The sequence below is a fragment of the Hyperolius riggenbachi genome, chromosome 3 (assembly GCF_040937935.1).
Source record: "Hyperolius riggenbachi isolate aHypRig1 chromosome 3, aHypRig1.pri, whole genome shotgun sequence".
Lineage (NCBI taxonomy): Eukaryota > Metazoa > Chordata > Amphibia > Anura > Hyperoliidae > Hyperolius > Hyperolius riggenbachi.
The window spans coordinates 32,982,178-33,003,262 of NC_090648.1; the positions used below are offsets into that span (position 1 = coordinate 32,982,178).

At 45.1% G+C, this 21,085-nt stretch overlaps 2 protein-coding genes across 10 annotated transcripts in view; both read right to left on the reverse strand.

Annotated features, from left to right (window-relative positions):
- LOC137560911 (very-long-chain 3-oxoacyl-CoA reductase-B-like) overlaps window positions 1-7,884 on the reverse strand; it is a 73,442-nt gene extending 65,558 nt beyond the window's left edge. Inside the window, exon 1 of the mRNA XM_068272076.1 lies at window positions 7,671-7,884. Within this exon, the coding sequence (XP_068128177.1) occupies window positions 7,671-7,830 (160 nt within the window). The 5' untranslated portion in view covers window positions 7,831-7,884. The remainder of the gene's footprint in view (window positions 1-7,670) is intronic.
- A 4,058-nt stretch (window positions 7,885-11,942) lies between these two features.
- The window catches only part of MINK1 (misshapen like kinase 1), a 189,618-nt gene continuing 180,475 nt past the window's right edge, over window positions 11,943-21,085 (reverse strand). For all 9 annotated transcript variants that reach the window (XM_068273959.1, XM_068273951.1, XM_068273956.1 and 6 more), the window contains 2 exons: window positions 20,525-20,664; window positions 11,943-13,621 (listed from right to left, as the gene is read on the reverse strand). In XM_068273959.1, the coding sequence (XP_068130060.1) occupies window positions 13,538-13,621; window positions 20,525-20,664 (224 nt within the window). In that variant the 3' untranslated portion in view covers window positions 11,943-13,537. The remainder of the gene's footprint in view (window positions 13,622-20,524; window positions 20,665-21,085) is intronic.

Sequence of the window (21,085 nt, forward strand, 5' to 3'; positions counted from 1 at the left end):
TTTGTGAATCCGGGGGGGGGGGGGGAGGGGGAAGGTTGGAGGCGGGGGGTGGGCGGTGGGCCCCAGGTTGAAACTTCCCTAGGGGGCCTTTAGTGTCCCAGTCCGACCATGATGTGACGTCACGTCACTGCTAGGCAGGGCCGCGCCTGGGCGGGTGCATTGCACCCAGGCGCCGGCCTCTGACAGGCGCTGGCGGGTCTACCGTCCTAACTTATCTCCCCGGGATGAGGATCTCCCCACTCCATTCCCAGCGACACACTGTGCGGGGCGGGCGGCTGTGCCTGACGTCACATGTAGATGTCGGCGCAGCCCAGTGGGGAAACAGGCAGCCCACCTGACCTCATGTCACGCTTGATGGGGGGAGGAGCCACAGCCTCAGCGTGTGAGACTGCCGCCCATCCGACCCGTGGTGTGTGCGTGGACAGAGCCAGAGTAGAGTCTAGAGAGACTCACTCTGAGAGAGCGACTAGCAGCGCCACCACAGACAGTGAGTGCCCGCAGCCCGGCCAGCTCCTCCTAATGCCGCCTGCCACCGTGGTCACAGTCAGCTGCAGCCGCCTGCCTGCCTGTCTGCCTGCCTATATCCTCCTACCTCCTCCACCCAGACCCAGCCAGAGGTGAGTGAATTGCTGTGCTGCCAATAAGATTGCATTTGTGGGGAAATCTGGCTACCATTAAGATTGCATTTGTGGGGAAATCTGGCTGCCATTAAGTCTTAATGGCAGCAGATTTCCCCACAAAGGCAATCTTAATGGCAGCAGATTTCCCCACAAAGGCAATCTTTATGGCAGCAGATTTCCACACAAAGGCAATCTTTATGGCAGCAGATTTCCCCACAAAGGCAATCTTAATGGCAGCATATTTCCCCACAAAGGCAATCTTATTGGCAGCAGTCGATTTCCCCACAAAGGCAGTCTTATTGGCAGCAGTCGGTTTCCCCACAAACGCAATCTTATTGGCAGCAGTCGATTTCCCCACAAATTGTGGGGAAATCGACTGCTGCCAATAAGATTGCCTTTGTGGGTAAATCTGCAGGACATGGGTGTGGTTATGTGGTTGGGCGCGGTTAATTTAACCACTCCCATAGGCGCCAGAGAAAATCTTGCACCCAGGTGCCAGGCACCCCAGGCTCACCCCTGCTGCTAGGAGTCGGAGACGCGCGGACACGGTGCAGCAAGACTGAGGCAGGAGGAGCTGTGCGCACCAGCATTTGAAAAAAAATAAAAATGGTGAGTTGGTTTCAAGAAGCCTTTTGACATGATTTCACTTAGCAGCTCTGATTTTGGGGAAGGGGGGGGGGGGGGGGGGGGGGCATATTTTTGGACTCTTGAACTGGGTGAAATTTAGCCTAGAAACTGCCCTGCCTCTGACCACGTGCAACTAGATCTTCTTAGACCTCTGAACTGTGGCGGACCTCTAATCTGCCTTTGACCACAAGCTGCTGGACTTTCAGTTCCTGGCCTCTGCTCTTCCTCCGACCATGTGACACTGGAATTTTGGTTGCTGCCTCTGCTCCACTTGTGAACATCAGGTGCTGAACTTTCAGTTACCAGCCTCTGCTCCGCCTCTGACCACCAACTGCTGGACTTTGTTCCTGGCCTCTACTCTGCCTCTGACCATGTGGCACTGGAATTTTGGTTGCTGCCTCTGCTCCACCCGTGAACACCAGGTACTGGACTTTCAGTTACTGGCCTCTGACCACCTACTGCTGGACTTACTTTTGCTAACCCCCTCCCCTTTTTGACAACTCATTGCTGGACCTCTGGTTGACAATATTGCTGATCCATGGCTTACCATTCACTGCTGTATTTCCTGTCGCCAACTTTTACATGCCCGACTCCTCTACTGGTCTACAGAATCCTGCTAGCCATACATGGCTTGATATAGCAGACTAAACCAGCAAGTGTCTGTCCTGTACAATTTGTTTTATTACGGTACTCCCTGATTAAGAATTGATTGAATAATACTGACTTATCTACCACTTCTCTCACTGTGCTGATCATGGATCTTATCAGGATTCCAAAGAATCAACTAGCATTGTGCGAGCATTGTGCTAACATGTTGTACTAGCATAGTACTGCTCGATGCTATAGAAAACTACAGCACTGGAAATCATTATTTGATGTGCTGCTATCTCTGGAAGTTGTCCTGTGCACTTACAAAGAATATATTGGAATCTTTATTCTATAATGAAGACTTCTCACCTGGAGTTTGTGGCTTGGCTTGGGGGATTTGGAGATCCAGAGGGGTTCACACTATAAATGATGTGGTGTCTAATGGGGTCCTTCTATCTTGGCCACAACTTAAAGTGAATCACCGGACTAAAAATCTACTCAGCAGAACTGAAAAGGCTTGGCGTTTAACAGTTTCACAGCATCAGAACCTTGTTTTTCTTACCAAAGCATCATTTTTAGCTGCATTTTTAGCTAAGCTCCACCCATCAAAGAAAAAAAGTACGGGCTTTTTTTCCCCTGATGCTGTGCAGAGCATGATGGGATTTCCTATGTTGCTATTCATGTTGCCTAGCAACTGGGAGAGGTGATCAGGACACAGGACAGTTGGAACTGTGTATCATGCTCTCTGTCACCTCCTTTCAACCAAAAAGATGGCTGCCATCATGAAATCAAACATTTGCCTGTTCTTTTAAAACAGTGTGGGTAAGAGATTGTATTAGCGATCTATTTTTAATTAACATAACTAATGTAACTTAATGACAGTATGTTTGTTTAGGCTGGAATTCCTCTTTAAGCAAAAAATTGACTTGCCAGACTCAGAGGCGTTTAGATTTTTACAGATCCGCCATTTCATCCAATCTCGTCGTACCGCCAGCTTACAATTAACACGCTCTCCTCTGAAGTCTACGTTTTGTGCCACTCCCTAGTCCCTTCCACCAGGGTCTTATATCTTCCATATACTATGATCTATGGTACTCTAAACATTCAAACCCTTCTACGGCAATGGTGAAATGGCAGGAAAGATTAAATGCCTCTTATGACGAGAAACATTGGGAGTTAATATTTAGTGCTATAGTTCGCTCTTCTTAACACACCCTAACTAAAGAACTAATTTCATCCGGATTATGTTACAGAGGCTGTCAAGCCAATGCAGACCAAACCCATTGCTGGTGGACTTGCCCCATGTGGTCAGTTTCTGGAGTTTGTGCTTCCTTTTAGCGTCTGAGGTCATAGGTTTAGATATTCAACTGGATCCCTGGTCTGCCCTTTTACACAAACCCCTCCCGCAACTCAATAAAGCACAAAATAGGCTCTTGGGTCAGATATGCAATGCTGCCAAATCTCTCCTGGCCCAGAGTTGGAAGTCACTCCCCCATCAAGGTCTGTGCTAATTAATAAGCTCCAATCAATATATATTATGGAAAAAAAAATCACCTCTACTATCAGAGAAACCACACCATTATTTGATAAGATATGGGACCCCTGGGAAGCCTGGTCTTCCTCCCATCCTTAAAGAGACTCTGTAACAATTTTCAGCCTTATTTCTTCTATCATGTAAGTTCCTATGCCTGTTCTAATGTGCTCTGGATTACTGCAGACCTTTCTAGTTACACTGTCTCTGTAATATATCTTCTTTTCTTTCCTTTGTCAGGCTTTGTCGACACAGAGGAATGCACTGCTCTGCTGTGATAGGGCGAAGTTATGCATGCCCTCTGCAGGCTCTCTGTGTGTGTGCTTTGTTTATTAGAGACAGGCACAGACAGGCTTCTGCTCTCTGTTTCAGCTTGTCATGCTGAGAAACTGTGAGGATCCCTGACAGGAGTGCAGATAATTCACTGGTAATAAAAACTTGTAGTATACTGTAGCGTGATATATATATATATATATATATATATATATACACATATACATACATATATACACATACATCGCTTCCTGGTTAGCGGCCATGTTTTTTGTTTGTAAATACTGCCTAAAACTGGTGATTAACCAGCCTGGCGTTCTATTAAGATCGCCAGGCTGGCGACCAGACGGGTTTTTTTTAATAAAAAAAAAAACTATTGCATGCAGCCAACTGAAAGTTGGCTGCATGAAAGCCCACTAGAGGGCGCTCCTAATGCGTACTTCTGATCGCCTCCGGCGATCAGAAGTAACAAGAAAGGCCGCGATGAGCGGCCCTTCCTGTTATGCTTTCCTCGTCGCCATGGCGACGAGCGGAGTGACGTCATGGACGTCAGCCGACGTCCTGACGTCAGCCGCCTCCGATCCAGCCCTTAGCGTTGGCCGGAACTGTTTGGTCCGGCTGCGCTGGGCTCGGGCGGCTGGGGGGACCCTCTTTCACCGCTGCACGCGATCAGGCTGCACACGCGGCTGGCAAAGTGCCGGCTGCGTGTGCTCCTTTTTATTTGATTAAAATCGGCCCAGCAGGGCCTGAGCGGCAGCCTCCGGCGGTAATGGGCACCCTCCGGTGGTAATGGATGAGCTGAGCTCGTCCATACCGCCAGGCTGGTTAAAAGCCAGGATTACGGCGGAAACAGCAAAGAGGAATCCAGGAGATCACAGGGACTTGATTGTTATGTTTTTAATTGAACAGTACAGATTCTCTTTAAATGTGGCCTTATACTTCTCCCATTTGCACTCCTTACTACCCTTTCTCCCTTCTACTCCTCCATAGTCATGGCGCTCAAATCCATGCTGCTATGCTTGAACCCTATAAAGTGCTATTCTACCCCTTTTCCTCTCTTCTTCCTATTTATTTTTGTCTGTTTTTTACGGTTTCCCCCATCCTTCCTGTTCTACTTTATACAACATGATCAATACCTGTGATTAGATTGCCTGAATGCTATGCTGCTGTACTTATGCTATATGGTTGTTGCAACTCTAATCATACCAGGTCATATTGGAAAATGTTATTCCTTGTTATAACTTTTTATGGCTTTAAATTCAATAAAAAAAAATAATGAAAAAGCCCCCCAAAGAATTGATATTGTTATGGTAGTTTCGCATGGCAATCCTTCTCCTTATGTCTAATTATCTCGCTCTGGGAAAATTATCGTTGTTTGTTTATCTTCTCTTCTTGCTATAATGTACATATAAGTTATAGGTAAATGTTTATTTTCTTTGGTCTCCAAGGTACATTTCGGTGAGAAAGTTAAAGAGAACCAGAGATGAAGCACCCTCATGTATTTTACCATGTATATCAGTGGGTACATTAGAGAAAACACCTACCCTGCTCTCGGTTTCATTCTGCACTACACAGCTTGTTTCTTATCAGCCCTGATAAAATCCCCAACTTAGCATTCAGTCTGGCTTTGCTCAGGAATATTTATAGCTCAGTCTGTGTTTTCTCCTGTCTTCAATTCCAAGCTTGCCCCCTTGTGGCTCTGCTCAGGAATCATGATAGCGGAGTCATTATAGCAAAGCCAGACTGAATGCTCAGTCGGGGATTTTAAGGGCTGATTAGAAGCAAGCTGTGCAGTGCAGAATGAAACAGAAAGCAGGGTAGGTGTTTTCTCTAATGTTCCCACTGATCTATATGGTAAAATACATCAGTGCTTCGTCTCTTGTTCACTTTAAGATGACCATGCATCCCACGACTGGGCGGCCGATCAACCATCCAATTCGATAATTATCAAATCGGATAAAAACCGGTGCCGCCAAGGGCATACCCAATCAACTATGCAACCAGTTTCAGGCAGAAATTGGTTGCATATATCGATCAGACATGCTGCAGGATGTTGGGCCATTGTGGATGATTGGCTGCGTGGCAGTAACGGCATGCGATATCAGGAAGAGCGACGAATGCAAAACCTCCATCGCTGTACCCCCTAGTGTAAAAATGTGCCCATCGTGTGCGCATTTATACACTACATGTTCTGTGTAGGGGCTGCATAGGAAAAGGCCCGAGCACCAAATGTTAAGTGTATCCTGGGTATAACCAGCTTCATCTTGTTGGCAGTGCGGAGGGTGCGTGGAGGGGCATAAAGTTCCAATAGATCCGCTATGTAATTACCAGTATTCTTAGTAGATGTGTGTGCTGGGCGGTTGCTTCCATACAGGTAAAATTGGGCAATTGTTCTGGACCCCTGACGGGCCTCCAAATAGAGTATAGTGGTACCAGGGGCCCCTGCAGAGTATTTGGCAGCAGAGTGAACTCACCTGTCCACTTCTCTCAATCTGTCTGCTTCCCACCTTCATCCCTGCTGGCTGCATCTTCTCATTGACCCGGCAGCATGTTATGTGAAGTACATGCGTCGGGCCGCTGAGAAGAGTCGTAGGGGAAGGAGACAGAAGCACAAACTGAAGGAGGGTACACGTTAGACAACTCTTGGTGAAAGCAGCCAGTAGGTCTACCGAAAATCTAGGCTGTGTACAGAAGACCCAGAGATCCCTTGCTGTTTCAGCCAGGACTTCAGGAGATGAAGAGAAGAGATTCTCAGGCCCTGATAGGAGAAAAGAAGATCCTGCTGGTCTCGTTGGAGGTGTGCTGTACGTATTCCCACAAGGGTGCCCATTCGTTCTGAAATCGGCCGCTGTACAACCGCACGTACGATCAACCAACTTTTACCCGACATCTTGCACCAGGTGCGTTTGACTAACGCCACATAGTCGGTCGAGCATGCACTTGGCAGCACCGATATTTAACCAATTTGATGATAATAAACAAATTGGTTGGTCGATCGGCCGCCAAAGTCGCCTGATGTATGTACATCTTTAGTGAGATACTCTGCATCACTTTCAAGGAGGTCATACATCTAGCAATTTTGCAAGCTGATTGACCCCTCCAACTTGATAATTTTAGTGAATTGGAAGAACATCGGCGCTGTAAAATGTTCTCCCAATCAATCATTTGTTCGATTTTGGGCCAAAATCAGTCGAATGCAGCAATTGGACGTGCTGGGAAATCTGACAAAAGTGCTCAATCGGGTGAGCACTGGTAACGTCATTCAATATCGAGATGCTCAATGAAAGTGACAGACTCCAGGCCTGCCCCCAAGTGTAAAATGTCCCCCCCCCCCCCCCCCTTCCTTGTCGGATATGTTCTCGTGGCTGCACTCCTCATCATGTATGAATGCAGCTGCACTGCGTCTACCAGAGTATGGCCGCGCCTGAGCAGGAGGTTAAAGCAGTTTGTGCATGAAAGGAAGCAATCACGAAGGGCCTGGGCAGCGGCAGGGGTCTCCAGGACGTAAAGGACACTGGAGGATCTTAGGTAATTATTATTTTTTTTTAATTTGTCTCAGGTTCACTTTAAAGTGAACCCGAAGTGAGAGGAATATGGAGGCTGCCATATTTATTTCTTTTTAAGCAATACCAGTTGCCTGGCTGTCCTGCTGATCCTCTGCCTCTAATACTCTTAGCCATAGCCCCTGAACAAGCATGCAGCAGATCAGAGGTTCCTGACATCCTTGTCAGATCTGACAACATTTGCTGTATGCTTGTTTCTGGTGTGATTCAGACACTAGCAGCCAAACAGGTCATCATGGCTGCCAGGCAACTGGTATTGTTTAAAAGGAGACAAATGTGGCAGTCTCCATGTCACTCTCACCTAGGGTTCACTTTAAGCAGGCTTAACATCCAATGCATCATGCAGTAGACTGTAGGCACGTAATCCTGCTCATCACAGATCATTGCATACCTCCCTGTGATACTGCAGCACTATGGAATGTGCACTACTCAGTAGCACTATGAACTTGTAAACAAAAATTCACTTACCCGCCCATTCCCCATACTGCTTGAGGTCCTTCCTCCACCAGCGGGACAGAATGTGGACTCGGACCCCCCTCAGCAGCTTGTAGAGAGTTCTGAGAAGCAGGTGGGAGGCAGTGACAGCCCCCAGCAGAGTCAGCCCCGGGTACAGCACTGAGTCTGCCATTCTAGCTGTTCCCTGACAGGCTTATCATTCTGGTCTGCTGTGTGTCCCTTCACCCAGCCCTCCTCCAATAAAACACACATAGGGAGGAGCTATAGGAAGGACACTGAACTTATAGCTATCCTGTGCTTAACCCCTAACAGGCAGAGATGCCTACAACCATAACACAGGCAGGCAGTCCGCTACTCGCAAACCACTCCAGTTACTATCCTTCATACTTGCAAACAAAATTGTCTCCATGTTCAAAATATATGTGACATTTTTTATTACTTATTTTTATTGTTACATGTTACAGTATAAAGTAAAGATGTGGGCGCTCCAAAAGAAAAACGGAAGGATCCTCTGTGCATGTGTCTTGTTATGTAATGAAGTAGTGGAAGCAGACTCGACTGGCTACCACGTGTACCACGGAGATATGGGGAGTAAACTTCAAGTAAGGTTGTATTCAAAAAGTTTTTCTTACATTTCTGATGCACGAAGATATGGGGAGTAGACTTCCAACAAGGTTGTATTCAAAGTTTTTCTTACATTTCTTATGCACTTTATAGGACAACACGTTTCATGGTCAAAACGCTTCCTTTGGGTCAAATGTCATGCCTTATGCTGGGCACACACGTTGCGACTTCCCACTCGATCCGGGGGATCCATCATTTCCGACATGTTCGATAGGGTTTCGATCAATACAGCCGTCAATTTTGCATGTTATGTATGCAAAGTTGACGGCTGTATCAATCGAAACTCAATGGAACATGTCGGAAATAAACGATCGAGCATGAAATCTCAACCTGTGTACCCAGCATTAGACAGGTGTGGGTCCTGCTCTGGGCTCTTAAAAAAAACAAATTCATTCAAAGGCCGAATGGAAATGGTAAATTCACTCGCTCAGCTGCACTAATTATCCGGATGAAATCCGAATGAAACCCATTCAGATTTCATCCGGTGCTCATGACTGATGTTATGTAAGTAGAGCAAGTATTTATCTACTTATACATGTGTTGTTTTTTTTCTGAAATAATTTGGCTGACAGCTCCTCTTTAAAAGGGCATGTGAGGAATTTACCATCCCTGCTCGGTCTTTGAGTTATACTAAAATTCACTCATGGGACCAGCCCGGGAGTCCTACCCTTGGTCAAGGGTGAAAAGCCGAGCGGATCAGTCAAAATCAGTCTTCTCAGTCTAACGACAGCCTGTACTCATGTGCAACTGTCGGCAGAACGACCTCCCCCCAACCCCCCCGTCTGACTTCCCGTAGTTTGCCCAGAATTATTCATACCCCTGACAAATTTTGACTTTAAGTTACTTTTATTCAACCAGCAAATACTTTTTTGATGGGAAATGACATAGGTGTCTCCCAAAAGATAAGACGACAATGTACAAGAGGCATTATTGTGGGAAAAAACATTTCTCAGTCTCCAGTCCAAAATTATTCACACCCTTCACAAACTGTTACAGTCTGTGGGAAAATCCAAAGTTCTATACCATTTCAAATATCCCAGCTGTTCTAAAGCATCCTAATTACCCTAATTGGGAACAGCTGTTTTAATCAACTCAACAAGTGAAAAACAGCAGCTCTCTGGAGTTGGTTTGTGGACAGTCATGGCTAAGACATGGGCTCTGTCGGCGGCAATGTCTGAAGTCAGACAATCCAACAGACACTGCACACTGCTGGGTTCTACGAATGCAGACTAAGGAGCATGGCACTTCTCCAGATGAGGCACACGAAAGCTCGCTTGAACTTTTTGGTCACAATGATGATTCCTTCATTTGGCGTAAAAAATGAGAAGCCTTCAACCCAAAGAACACCATCCCCACTATCAAACCTAATGCTTTGGGGGTGTTTTTCAGCCAATGGACCAGGGAACCGAATCACAGTAAATGGCAGAAAGAGCAATACATGAGGATTCTCAACAACAAAATAAGGCAGTCTGCAGAGAAACTTGGCCTTGGGCACCAGTGAACCTTTCAGCATAACGACCCAAAACACACAGCAAAAGTGGTAAAAAAAACAGTTAGCAGTCAACAACATTAACGTTTTTGAGTGGCCCAGACAGAATCCTGACTTGAATCCAATTGAGAATCTGTGGAAGGAGCTAAATATTAGGGTGATGGCAAGAAGACCCTCCAACCTGAAAGATTTGGAACTCATTGCTAAAGACTATTGGGCACAAAATACCTGTGGAGACATGCAAGAAGCTGGTCTGCAATTATAGGAAGCGTTTGATTGCTGTAATAGCCAATAAAGGCTTTTCTATTGATTATTCAGAAGGGTATGAATAATTGTGGACTGGACATACTGTAAATGTAAATAAAAGCTGAAAATGTTTTAATTCCAGAATAATGCCTCTTGTACATCGTCTTATCTTTTGGGAGACACCTATGTCGTTTCCCGTCAAAAAATGTACCGGTACTTGCTGGTTGAATAAAAATGAATAATTATGGGCAGCACTGTAGAAGGAGGACCAGAGCATGTGTATATGAAGAGAGAGTAGATAGGCTGCCTCCCATTGTGTTTTCTCCGTTCCCTTAAAGGAATACTGTAGGGGGTCGGGGAAAAATGAGTTGAAGTTACCCGGGGCTTCTAATGGTCCCCGGCAGATATCCTGTGCCCGCACAGCCACTCACCGATGCTCCGGCCCCGCCTCTGGTTCACTTCTGGAATTTCAGACTTTAAAGTCGGAAAACCACTCCGCTTGCGTTGCCGTTGTCCTCGCTCGCGCTGATGTCACCAGGAGCGTACTGCGCAGGCACAGACCATACTGGGCTTGTGCTATACACTCCTGGTGACATCAGCGGGAGCGAGGACACGGCAACGCAGGCGCAGTGTTTTTCAGACTTTAAAGTCTGAAATTCCAGAAGTGAACCAGAGGCGGGGCCGGAGCATTGGGGAGTGGCTGCGCGGGCACAGGATGTCTGTGGGGGACCATTAGAAGCCCCGGGTAACTTCAACTCATTTTCCCCTGACCCCCCTACAGTGTCCCTTTAACTAGCACTTAATATTTCATATACCAAACTTGTACATTATTATTTTTTGTGTGTGAATAAACCTACCCTTTTTAACTGCATTCGGGCCAGCACAGTTGAAATCTACGTCCTGCTTATGGCTGCTCTGGCAGGACGTAGATTTTATCAATCGTCGCCGCGCAGTCACGTCGCATGCGCCGCTCTGCCCCAGCCACAAACCACTCGCCCTGCCGTCAGTATGACTGCAGTGCTTTGTGAGCCAGTCAGGAGCCGATTGCATCGGCCTGTCATCACTGTAAAGGCGCGTACACACGCCATACTCTTTCAAATAATGGGTCTGTCAGACCCTCCCCCGCAGGGGCTCGTTCTGACGACAGATGCACGTGAGTACAAGCTGTTGGCAGACTGATAAGACTATATTTGACTGATCCACTCGGCGTCTTATCAGTCTGCCGACAGCTTGTGCTCACAACTGTCGTCAGAACGACCGCCCCGTGGAAGGGTCTGACGGACCAGTCGTTTGAAAAAGTACGGCGTGTGTACGCCAATCCTATCTTTCATCTGTGTCCAACTCTACCCTCTGTTCAATGGGTGCTACCTACCTCATTACTGTAAATTATTATAAACCAGACCCTTTTCCCCAACCTATGCCAATTTTTTTTTTTTCTGAACCCAAACCTAAAGCTTAAAATTTATCTCATGCAGTTAAAGCTCACCATTCATGACCCCTGAAATTGTGACCAAGGTCAAAAGAATAATTTTTTTCCAACATCCAAATGTTGTTAAAGTAAACCAGAGACCACCAACTATGAAGAATCGATACTTACCCTGGGCTTCCTCCCGCCCCATAAACACGTGCGAGTCCCTCGCCGTAATCCTGCGGTCTGCCGCGATCGGTCCCGGTAACTTTCTCGGTGATGTCAGTCCGGGACTACTGCACATGCACAGAAGACCCAAACTAAATGCGACTGATCGCAGTTGAGCGGCAGGACGGCGAGGGACTCACACGTGTTTATGGGCCGGGAGGAAGCCCAGGGTAAGTATCGATTCTTCATAGTTGGTGGTCTCTGGTACACTTTAACAGCAAAACAATCCGCCACCAAACTTTACTGTCTTGGTTCAACTTGATTTATATAAACGGAATTAGAAATCAGATTCTTTTTAGCAGACATAACTTTATTGAAGAGCAATAACATGTCACCAATATTATCAGTTGTATAATTTTTTTTCTCAAATTCATCCTTTATACAATTTTGCTACATAAAATATTTGTGTCACCTCCGTAGAATCATCTGTCGAGTTTACAAAAATAACAAATTCGAATCCGCCTGGATGACCACCTGTCGATTGTCTCTCACTGCACGGGGATAACCAGGGTCACCCGAGTTCACACACAAGGGGAAGCAACAATTTTTTTTTCAAAAGGATACTAGAATCTAAAGGTATGATTTTTTTTTGGTATAGCCTTTGTTGTCGGTGGGGCTGGTCTGCAATGCGGACGTCTCCTCACTGTGAGGGCACCTCGATGGAAAAAAAAGAAAAATCCTCTAACGAACTCTCAGAGAAAGCCAGGAAGTCTTGCAAAAACAAGAAAACCAGAACGTTCCCCAAAAAATGCACAGATCCCGGTCTTCAGTCGTAGATAAAGCTCTTTTTTTACAACTCACCCCAGGCAGATATAGTCTACCTGCATGAGTAAAAACTAAAACCTTCTACAGGATCTAAGATGAAATAGACATTAAATTTGGCTTTCAAAGCTATGGTTAAACAAAAAAAATCCAAAGCTCCAAATAGAATCTGCACAAAGCACCAGAGAAACACAGCGACCACGTGGCGGCTCAAGGAAAGGGAGTGATTTAAAATGCCACGGCTGGAGGAGAAAGAAACGTAGTGTCTTAGGAGTGACATACAGATTTCCATTTGGGGGTCTGGCAGTTGCTAGAGAAAGGCAATGAAATAGGTTGACATAAATTGCTAGGCTAAGAAACGTACACAGTATAAGCTGTGCAGGCGTGGATCATATAGGCCTTGTAGGCCAGCTGATAGGGGCTTTGGATTGTTAGACTTTTATAGATTTGTTAAAGTGCTTTTTATTAGGGTAGTGTGCCATAAGTGAACACCCTTCATCACTTTTTTTTTGATTAGGGTTAGTATAAAAGAAAGGGAAAAAAAAGGTACTGCGATGGGAGCCTCACGCAACCCCTATCGCCAAGGAAGTCATTCGATCAATTGAAATATTTTAAACCTATTTAAAAAGGACTGGCTCTTCATATTCCACACAGAGATATGTCTTGGAATTGCTGGCTCATGCTCCGTAAAAAGTTAAACACGGTTTTCAATGACAAACGGATCCCCCAAAACACCATTAATATGAATGCTGCTGGATGTCGGGGGTCAAAGCATCCACTTGGGGATGCCCTTCATTAGGATACGAGTTATTGTGTGCAACCCTTCAGTGAGATTGGACTTGTCCACTCTTCATCTCCTCTGGCTTCTCCTCCCCTGAAACTGGAGGGGACAGCAATGGGGTGTACATCGTCTCTTGGCCTCATAGGATTGCAGTTTGTTTTAACACCCCAATAAATTAAAACGCAGATAAAATAAGCAAGCATTATATGCTGCAGAAAAAAGCTGGGGATTGGGGGAGTGTTCTAGAAGGGGGTTAGTAAAGGGTGGGCTCCAGTGTGTGCGGAGGAGATCAGAAGCAGTCTCTCAATTTCTCACTTTACTCCCAGGAACTCTCTTCTTGTTCACCAGTTCATTATACAGCTGCGGTTCAGAGTCATGAAATAGACCTGACTACTGCCGCCGGACCGAACAGAGGCAAAGAAGACCTGCGGGAGAAAAAAAGGAGGGAAAATGTAATATGGAAAAAATGAAATAATAAAAAAATGGGCTCTGTAAGGATGGGAAACATGGATTTTTAAATAAAAACAAAAAAAAGCTACATACAGGTGAAACTCGAAAAATTAGATCATCATGCAAAAGTCCATTTATTTCAGTAATTCAAATTAAAGGACCACTGAAGCAAGAGGGATATGGAGGCTGCCATATTTATTTCCTTTTAAGCAATGCCAGTTGCCTGGCTGTCCTCCTGATCCTGTGTCTCTAATACTTTTAGCCATAGACTCTGAACAAGCATGCAGCAGATCAGGTGTTTGTGACATTATTGTCAGATCTGACAAGATTAGCTGCATGCTCGTTTCTGGTGTGATTCAGACACTACTGCAGCCAAATGGATCAGTAGGGCTGCCAGGCAACTGATATTGTTTAAAAGGAAATAAATATGGCAGCCTCCGTATGCCTCTCACTTTAGTTTTCCTTTAAAAGGTGAAACTAATATATGAAAAAGACTCATTGCATGCAAAGCAAGATATTCCTTTAGATTGTAAGCTCGCAAGGGCACGGCTCTCTCACCTTTTTGTGTCTTGGAATTTGTTACACATTTATTCATTTTGTCACTGTAATTACCAATTCTGTGTTTTGTACTTTTTTTATATTGGGGTATACCATTTATCTGTATTATGTACCCCATGTTTGTTCCTTACTCTGTACAGCGCCACGGAACAGGTTATAACTCAATAACAAATTATCTGTAAAGCCTTCATGGGTTATAATTTTGCTGGTTATGGCGTATGCTAGGCACACACAATGAGATGTTCTGTCATATCGATTATTTCTAAGAGTTCCGATCTGATTTCTGATCAATTTTCCAGAGAAGTGAACAGAAAATCGATCGGAAATCAGATCGGACCTGTCAGAAATAATCGATCTGACAGTGAATCTCATTGTGTGTCTCTAGCATTACAAATTACAAAAACCCTAAAGTCAAAATCAAAGACCATTAGAATATTGTGACAATGTTCAGTATTCTAGGTTTAAAGTGTCGGCCTCTAATCAGCTAATTCCTCCCAAAGACCTGCTAAGGGCCCAGACACACTATGGCCTCAATTCACTAAGGTTTATCAAACACTATACCGAACGTTTGAAAATTTACCTCATGGGTAAAATCTAATTTTGAATTCACTAAGGTGTTATATATTTGTTGAATGTTTTATCAATAAAACATTCGATAAATATATAACACCTTAGTGAATTCAAAATTAGATTTTACCCATGAGGTAAATTATCAAACGTTTCGGTAAAGTGTTTGATAAACCTTAGTGAATTGAGGCCTATAAGTTCTTTTCTGAGCACTTGCGATTGATCAGCGAGATTGCTGCAATTTTTATGAAAGTGAATGGGAGCGATTTTTAAAAAGCGCTCAGAAATCGCTAATCAATCACATTTAGAAAAGCGCTTATAGTGTGTCTGGGCCCTAAGGGTTCCTTTTTCATATATTAGTGTCACCTTTTAAGTTGTAGTACTATACAGCACCCCCTTATCCCACTCCCTAAACACCTAGGATTTACTCTGTCCTCATTGGTTTGTGTAGGGAGGAGGTGGCAGGATACAGTCCCGGGCAAAAATGCTCACTCACGTCACACAAAGAAACAGGTAGGTAAGCAGTGAGATGACCAGCTCTTAAAGGACAACTGAAGTGAGAATATGGAGGCTGCCATATTTATTTACTTTTAAGCAATACCAGTTGCCTGGCAGCCCTGCTGATCTATTTGGCTGCAGTAGTGTATAAATCACACCAGAAACAAGCATGCAGCTTATGTCAGATCTGATAATACCAGTAACACCTGATCTGCTGCATGCTTGTTTATGTCTAAAAGTATTAGAGGCAGAGGATCTGCAGGACAACCAGGCAATTGGTATTTCTTGAAAAAATAAATAAATATGGCAGCCTCCATTTCCTTCTTGCTTCAGTTGCCCTTTAAACAGCCTATTCAGTCTGAAGTGACGCTTTCCTTGTCTGGTCTTATCACCTTTTCATGTAAAAGTTATAATCACCAGCTTGGTCTGTTTTCCCCCAAACCTCCAGGATCCATGAGGCTGTCGGATTCTGTCACAAGTCCCTGCAGCCCTCCCCACTGACAAAAACGCAATTATGTTTCTCTTATCAAGATAGGAAATACCATGGCGGTGTTTTCAGCAGGGGGGTGGGGCTATGCAACAGAAGCTGGCAGCAACACAGCTCCTGGAGGTTTTGGGGAAAAATAGACCAGGGAGGTACTGTGATTATAACTTTTATATGAAGAAACCATAAGATCGTACAAGTAAAGTGTCATTTCAGACTGATTAGGGATTTTTAAGTACACTCTGCTTTGGACTACTTTCTGCAGCAGGATTTTTGTTTTCCCTGCACTTTAGACTCCAGCTCTGAGGCTCTCTGTGATGCAGATGTGTGGTGGAGGCCAAAACAAACAGGTTGTACTGAAAACATCACTGAAATGACATCTGCAGCTCTATTTTCATCTGTGACTTAGCATCGCTCCATGGGCAGGCAAGTGAACTGGTCTCTTGCAGCCCATGGATGCATGGTATCGGCGCTGATTACAGCTCCTCTTCAACCTTCAGATTGCGGTGGTCCTGTTCGCAAGCCCACGGATGTTTGTATACGATGTGCCTCTGAGGAAGCAGCTTTTGGCCGTGAAACACGTGTCAGGCAGTCTTTTTATGTGAATTGAAGTCTGGTTTTGTACCTACACGCCCTGTCCGCAATTTGAAGATATTGACAATGAAGAATAAATAAGTGAATTTTGGCTCAAAGAAAACCCCACCTTCTGTCTGTTTGAAATTGCAGTACTGTTATATTTTGGGGTGGAACCACACTATTTTATCTCGTCTATAATCTTCCTAAACGGAGACGCTCCACGTCATCAAGCCGGCCGGTGTGACAGGCCTGCGCATGCCGGCGTGTTGACGTGGAGTGTCTCCATTCAGGAAGAACCGGCCGACCTTCAGCCCAAAACTCGCCGGTAACTGAGGCGCCAGCGGGACTGGGAGAGGAGCCAAGAGGACGCCTACGGTGGGCTGGAGGAAGCCCCAGGTAAGTACCAGTTTCACTTTTTTCGAGTGCTCAGGGTCCCTTTAAGTGACCACAGGAGGCCTCTGGTATTTGACCTCTATTGTTTGTCATGTGACACACAGCTCCCCAGGAATGAAAAGACAGGAAGTTGTCCCTGCGGTGGAGAGAAGACATAGGAGGAAGTGGCGGCGAACAGGTGAGAGTAGCTCCACTGCTACGTGGATTGGGAAAAAAAAATTTGAACGCGGCAAATGACGTGTTTCTGACCTGCCGCCGATCTAGCAAGATCTTCCATCTGGTGCGACTGACCAAATGAATCGACCTCAGATGAAGTTCGATTGATTGGGAATTGTTTATGGCATTAATATTTAGCAGATCTGATCAAACGATTGAGTCAGCTGGATATCGATAAAAAAATATCGACCAGTGTATGGCCACCTTGGTGAGGACTGGTCTCCCACCCTATATAATCCATTTAAGCGCTTAGGGGTAAAGGGCTTTTTCCTTGTTCAGAACCTTCTTCATGGACCTCACTTTCCCTAAAATGTGCAGGTGTGTTTGGGACATGCACAACAACCAGTAGTCACAGCATCTGATCTGCAGCTCATTCTGGACCAGTGACTTATAGCGGACCATCAGCACAGACGTCAGGCAACTGGCATTGTTTATTAGAGAAGATGTCAGCCTCCATATTCCTCTCACTTCAGGTTCCCTTTAAAGGGCTGGACATGATGTGGCTAATAACAACTAGGTGTCCATTTCCTCACATTCATGTTTATAAGAATGATGGACTGACTTGCTGGAGACAAAAAAAAAAATGTCAAGAAATTGTTCAGGTATGTGTGGGTGTTTCGTCTCGGCGGCGGCTGGTCTTTCCTTTGTTTCCATGGGCGGCCGTTCCATGTCAGTTCACGGAGGTAGTCTCGGTGAACAGCCTGCGAGCCTCCGATCGCGGCTCGCAGGCTAAATGTAAACATGCGGGGAAATAATCCCCTGTGTTTACATCGTACGGTGCTGTTGTCACAGCAGCGCCGTAAAGGAGATTGGCGATCCCTGGCCTCTGATTGGCCGGGGATCGCCGCCATCTGATAGGCTGAAGCCTATCAGAGGCGGTACAGGATGGATCGCCGTCCTGTACTGCCCATAGAGGGAAGGGGAGGGAGGAATAGCGTTGCGGAGGGGGGCTTTGAGGAGCCCCCCGCAAGGCACAAGGCAGCGGCGATCAGACCCCCCCAGCAGGACATCCCCCTAGTGGGAAAAAGGAGGGGGGGGGGGGGGAAGTCTGATCGCCCTGCCTGCCACCTGATCTATGCTGCGGGCTGAAGAGCCCACGCAGCACAGATCATGAAAATGTCAGCCGGTCCTTAAAATAAACCAAACATTCTTATAAGAAAAATATAAGCTATTACAAATAATGCATTATGGCTCAAATTACTGAGTCACCAGCATTACATTCCAGGTCATGTGCTCCCTGTATTCACTTAGCACACTTCCTATATTAATACAGTATGGCTTATATTACTGCTTGACAAGCATTACTGCATCTCATTCCAGGTAATACTTCCATAGCTCCCTACTGCCACTCTTTCAGGACTTTGGCTTCAATTCATCAAGCATTACCGCATTCGGTAATGCTGAAAACAGCTGACTTAACGAAGCACTTTAGAAAATGTTAATTCATCAAAGCTGTTACCGAATGAGAAGCTGAAATGACACAGCAATGAGATAAATTACCGACATGTGCTCAACAAATGTTAAAGCAGCCCATACACTCAGCTGATTTTCTGGCCGACCGATCGATCCCGATCGATCGATCGATTGCAAATCGGTTGGCCAATCGACCGATCGACGGCCGATTTCGATCGATTTCGATGGATTTCCATCGAACTTGCAGGGTGGAAAATTTAGGTCGATCTGATGAGATTGCTTATCAGTTTGCATTGGCCTTAATGGAAATCTGATGGCAAAAAAATGCCATCAGATCGAATTTCAATAGTTTTCAAACTGAAATCTATTGGAATTCTATCCTGGTAAAAAATGTTCTAAAAACGCATCAGATAGATCATCAGATGCATTTCTTATCTATCTGCTGCCAATCTGACGTGTGTATGGGCACCTTTATTCATCAAGGTTCCCACATTCGCTAACACATTCGGTGTTTATCTCAAGCTCTCCCCTGTCGTTACAGGCTTCGAAAGCCTTCTGTGTGAATGTTTTCATGATTAGCAGGAGCAGGCAGCCAATAGAAACAGCCCCTGTTCTCCTGCAAGTGCCGCTGATAGGTCACACAGGCTTCTCCACACAAGCTTTCAGACCCCCCAAGCAGTGAGCAGAGAGAACGGGTCAAAATATATCCCCAGATTTCCTTCGGTGGTGTAACCCTTTCAGGTCCTGTTTGATAATGCAAAGATGCTGGTGGTGAAATCACCAAGCATGGCATTTGTAATGTCTCCAGGAAGTTCATCTACGTTGTGGCAAATAAATAAAATGTTAAGAAAGACTGATCGACAGATTCAGAGCAGCAGAGGCAGTATAAATAACAGTAACTATAACACCTTTACATCACAAAGGGATGTCTGGATGCCTTCTATTGTTATCAGCTTGTAACAACACACGGACATTCCAAGCTGCTCTGCACCACTCTGCTGTTATGGAACAGCCTTTGATGAATTGAAGCCGTAGTACTTCGGTAACTTAACGAACCTCTACCACACATGGGAAAATATTGATGAATTAGCACAGTGAAGTGTAAAATACCGAATGCGGTATTTTAAGGACTGGGGTTTTGTTATCGAACACCCTTTGATGAATTGAAGCCTTTGTCCCTTTTTCTATGTAAAAATATATATTTCTCTACTAAAATTGTGTTTCATTGACTCTAAACTTTATTCCCATCCTTTAAAGAGGAACTCCAGTGAAAGTAATGTATTAAAAAAGTGCTTCATTTTTACAATAATTATGTATAAGGGCCTGTTTCCACTACACGCAGATTGAATGCAGATTGGATGCAGAAAAACTGACTCCAATGAAAGCCTATGAGCCGGTTTCCACTAAACGCGATTTTTCTGATGCAGATTTTCCCATAGGCATTCATTGGAGTCAGTTTTTCTGCATCCAATCTGCATGTGATGGAAACAGGCCCTAAATGATTTAGTCAGTGTTTGCCCATTGTAAAATCTTTTAAATTCCTGATTTACATTCTAACATTTATTACATGGTGACATTTTTACTGTTGGCAGGTGATGTAGCTGCTGCATGCTTTTTTGGCAGTTGGAAACAGCTGGAAACAGCTATTTCCCACAATGCAACAGGGTTTACAGACAGGAAACTGCCAGGAGTACCATGGTCCTCAGAGTTTTTTGTGGGAGGGATTTCACCACAATATCAGTCATACAGCGCCCCCTGATGGTCTGTGTGTGAAAAGGAATAGATTTCTCATTTAAAAGGGGGTATCAGCTACTGATTGAGATAAAGTTCATTTCTTGGTCGGAGTTTCTCTTTAAATTGATATATTACTAATTTCAAAATGTTATATGAAAGAAAATGCACCAGGATAGAAAGGACCAATGTGGTTTGAATTACAAAACAACATATTTTTCCTAGGAAATCTTTATGGTATGCGTGACTAGGGGTGTGACGGGGCGTGATCAGGGGTGTGACAAGGCGTGTCTTAATTGTCCCTCTTTCTCATCTCAAAAAGTTGGGAGTTATGTGCTTCCTATATAAATACATTATGGCTCATATTACAGGGTCACAAGCTCTACTGCAGCTCATTCCAGGTAGCACATGACCACTGCACATCACAGCGCTGCTTCATTACCTTATCATTGCGCTCACACAGGAACTTTAGCCGCTGAGCCCTCTTGTGCATGAACACCCCATCCAGGTGACCGGTCTCCACCGAACGGATCTCAATGGCCTTCTCCCCCCAACCCATGATCTGGTTGGAGCAGATGTATGCTGCAAAGGCAAAGACAGATGAATCAGTGCCCTGCTGATGAAGCCAACACACGTTCTATCTACTTGAAGATCATTAAGAGACCCGGTCACATCCTTATTTACCAGGCTAAGACAATGCTGCTTCCCCAGGCCAAAGGCTCCCCCATACACTTAACAGAAAAATTAAGTCTTGAACCAGCTCTATCCAGACAACCAGCCTAGTCAAAGCACCTTGATTGTAACTAGTGAGGGTATTTTAAGATGTGTCATTAGTTCTTACATGGTAGGCAAGGCTGAAAGTTTTCTGTAGCTGGTGCGGGGTCAGCCACTGATCCACCTGTTTGTTAAGAGCAGCCAGGAGAGCTGGTCCAGTGTGACTTTCCGCTTTGAGGTAAGACATGTCTAACACTGCGTGACACCGTCGTACCTGGCATGCAGCATA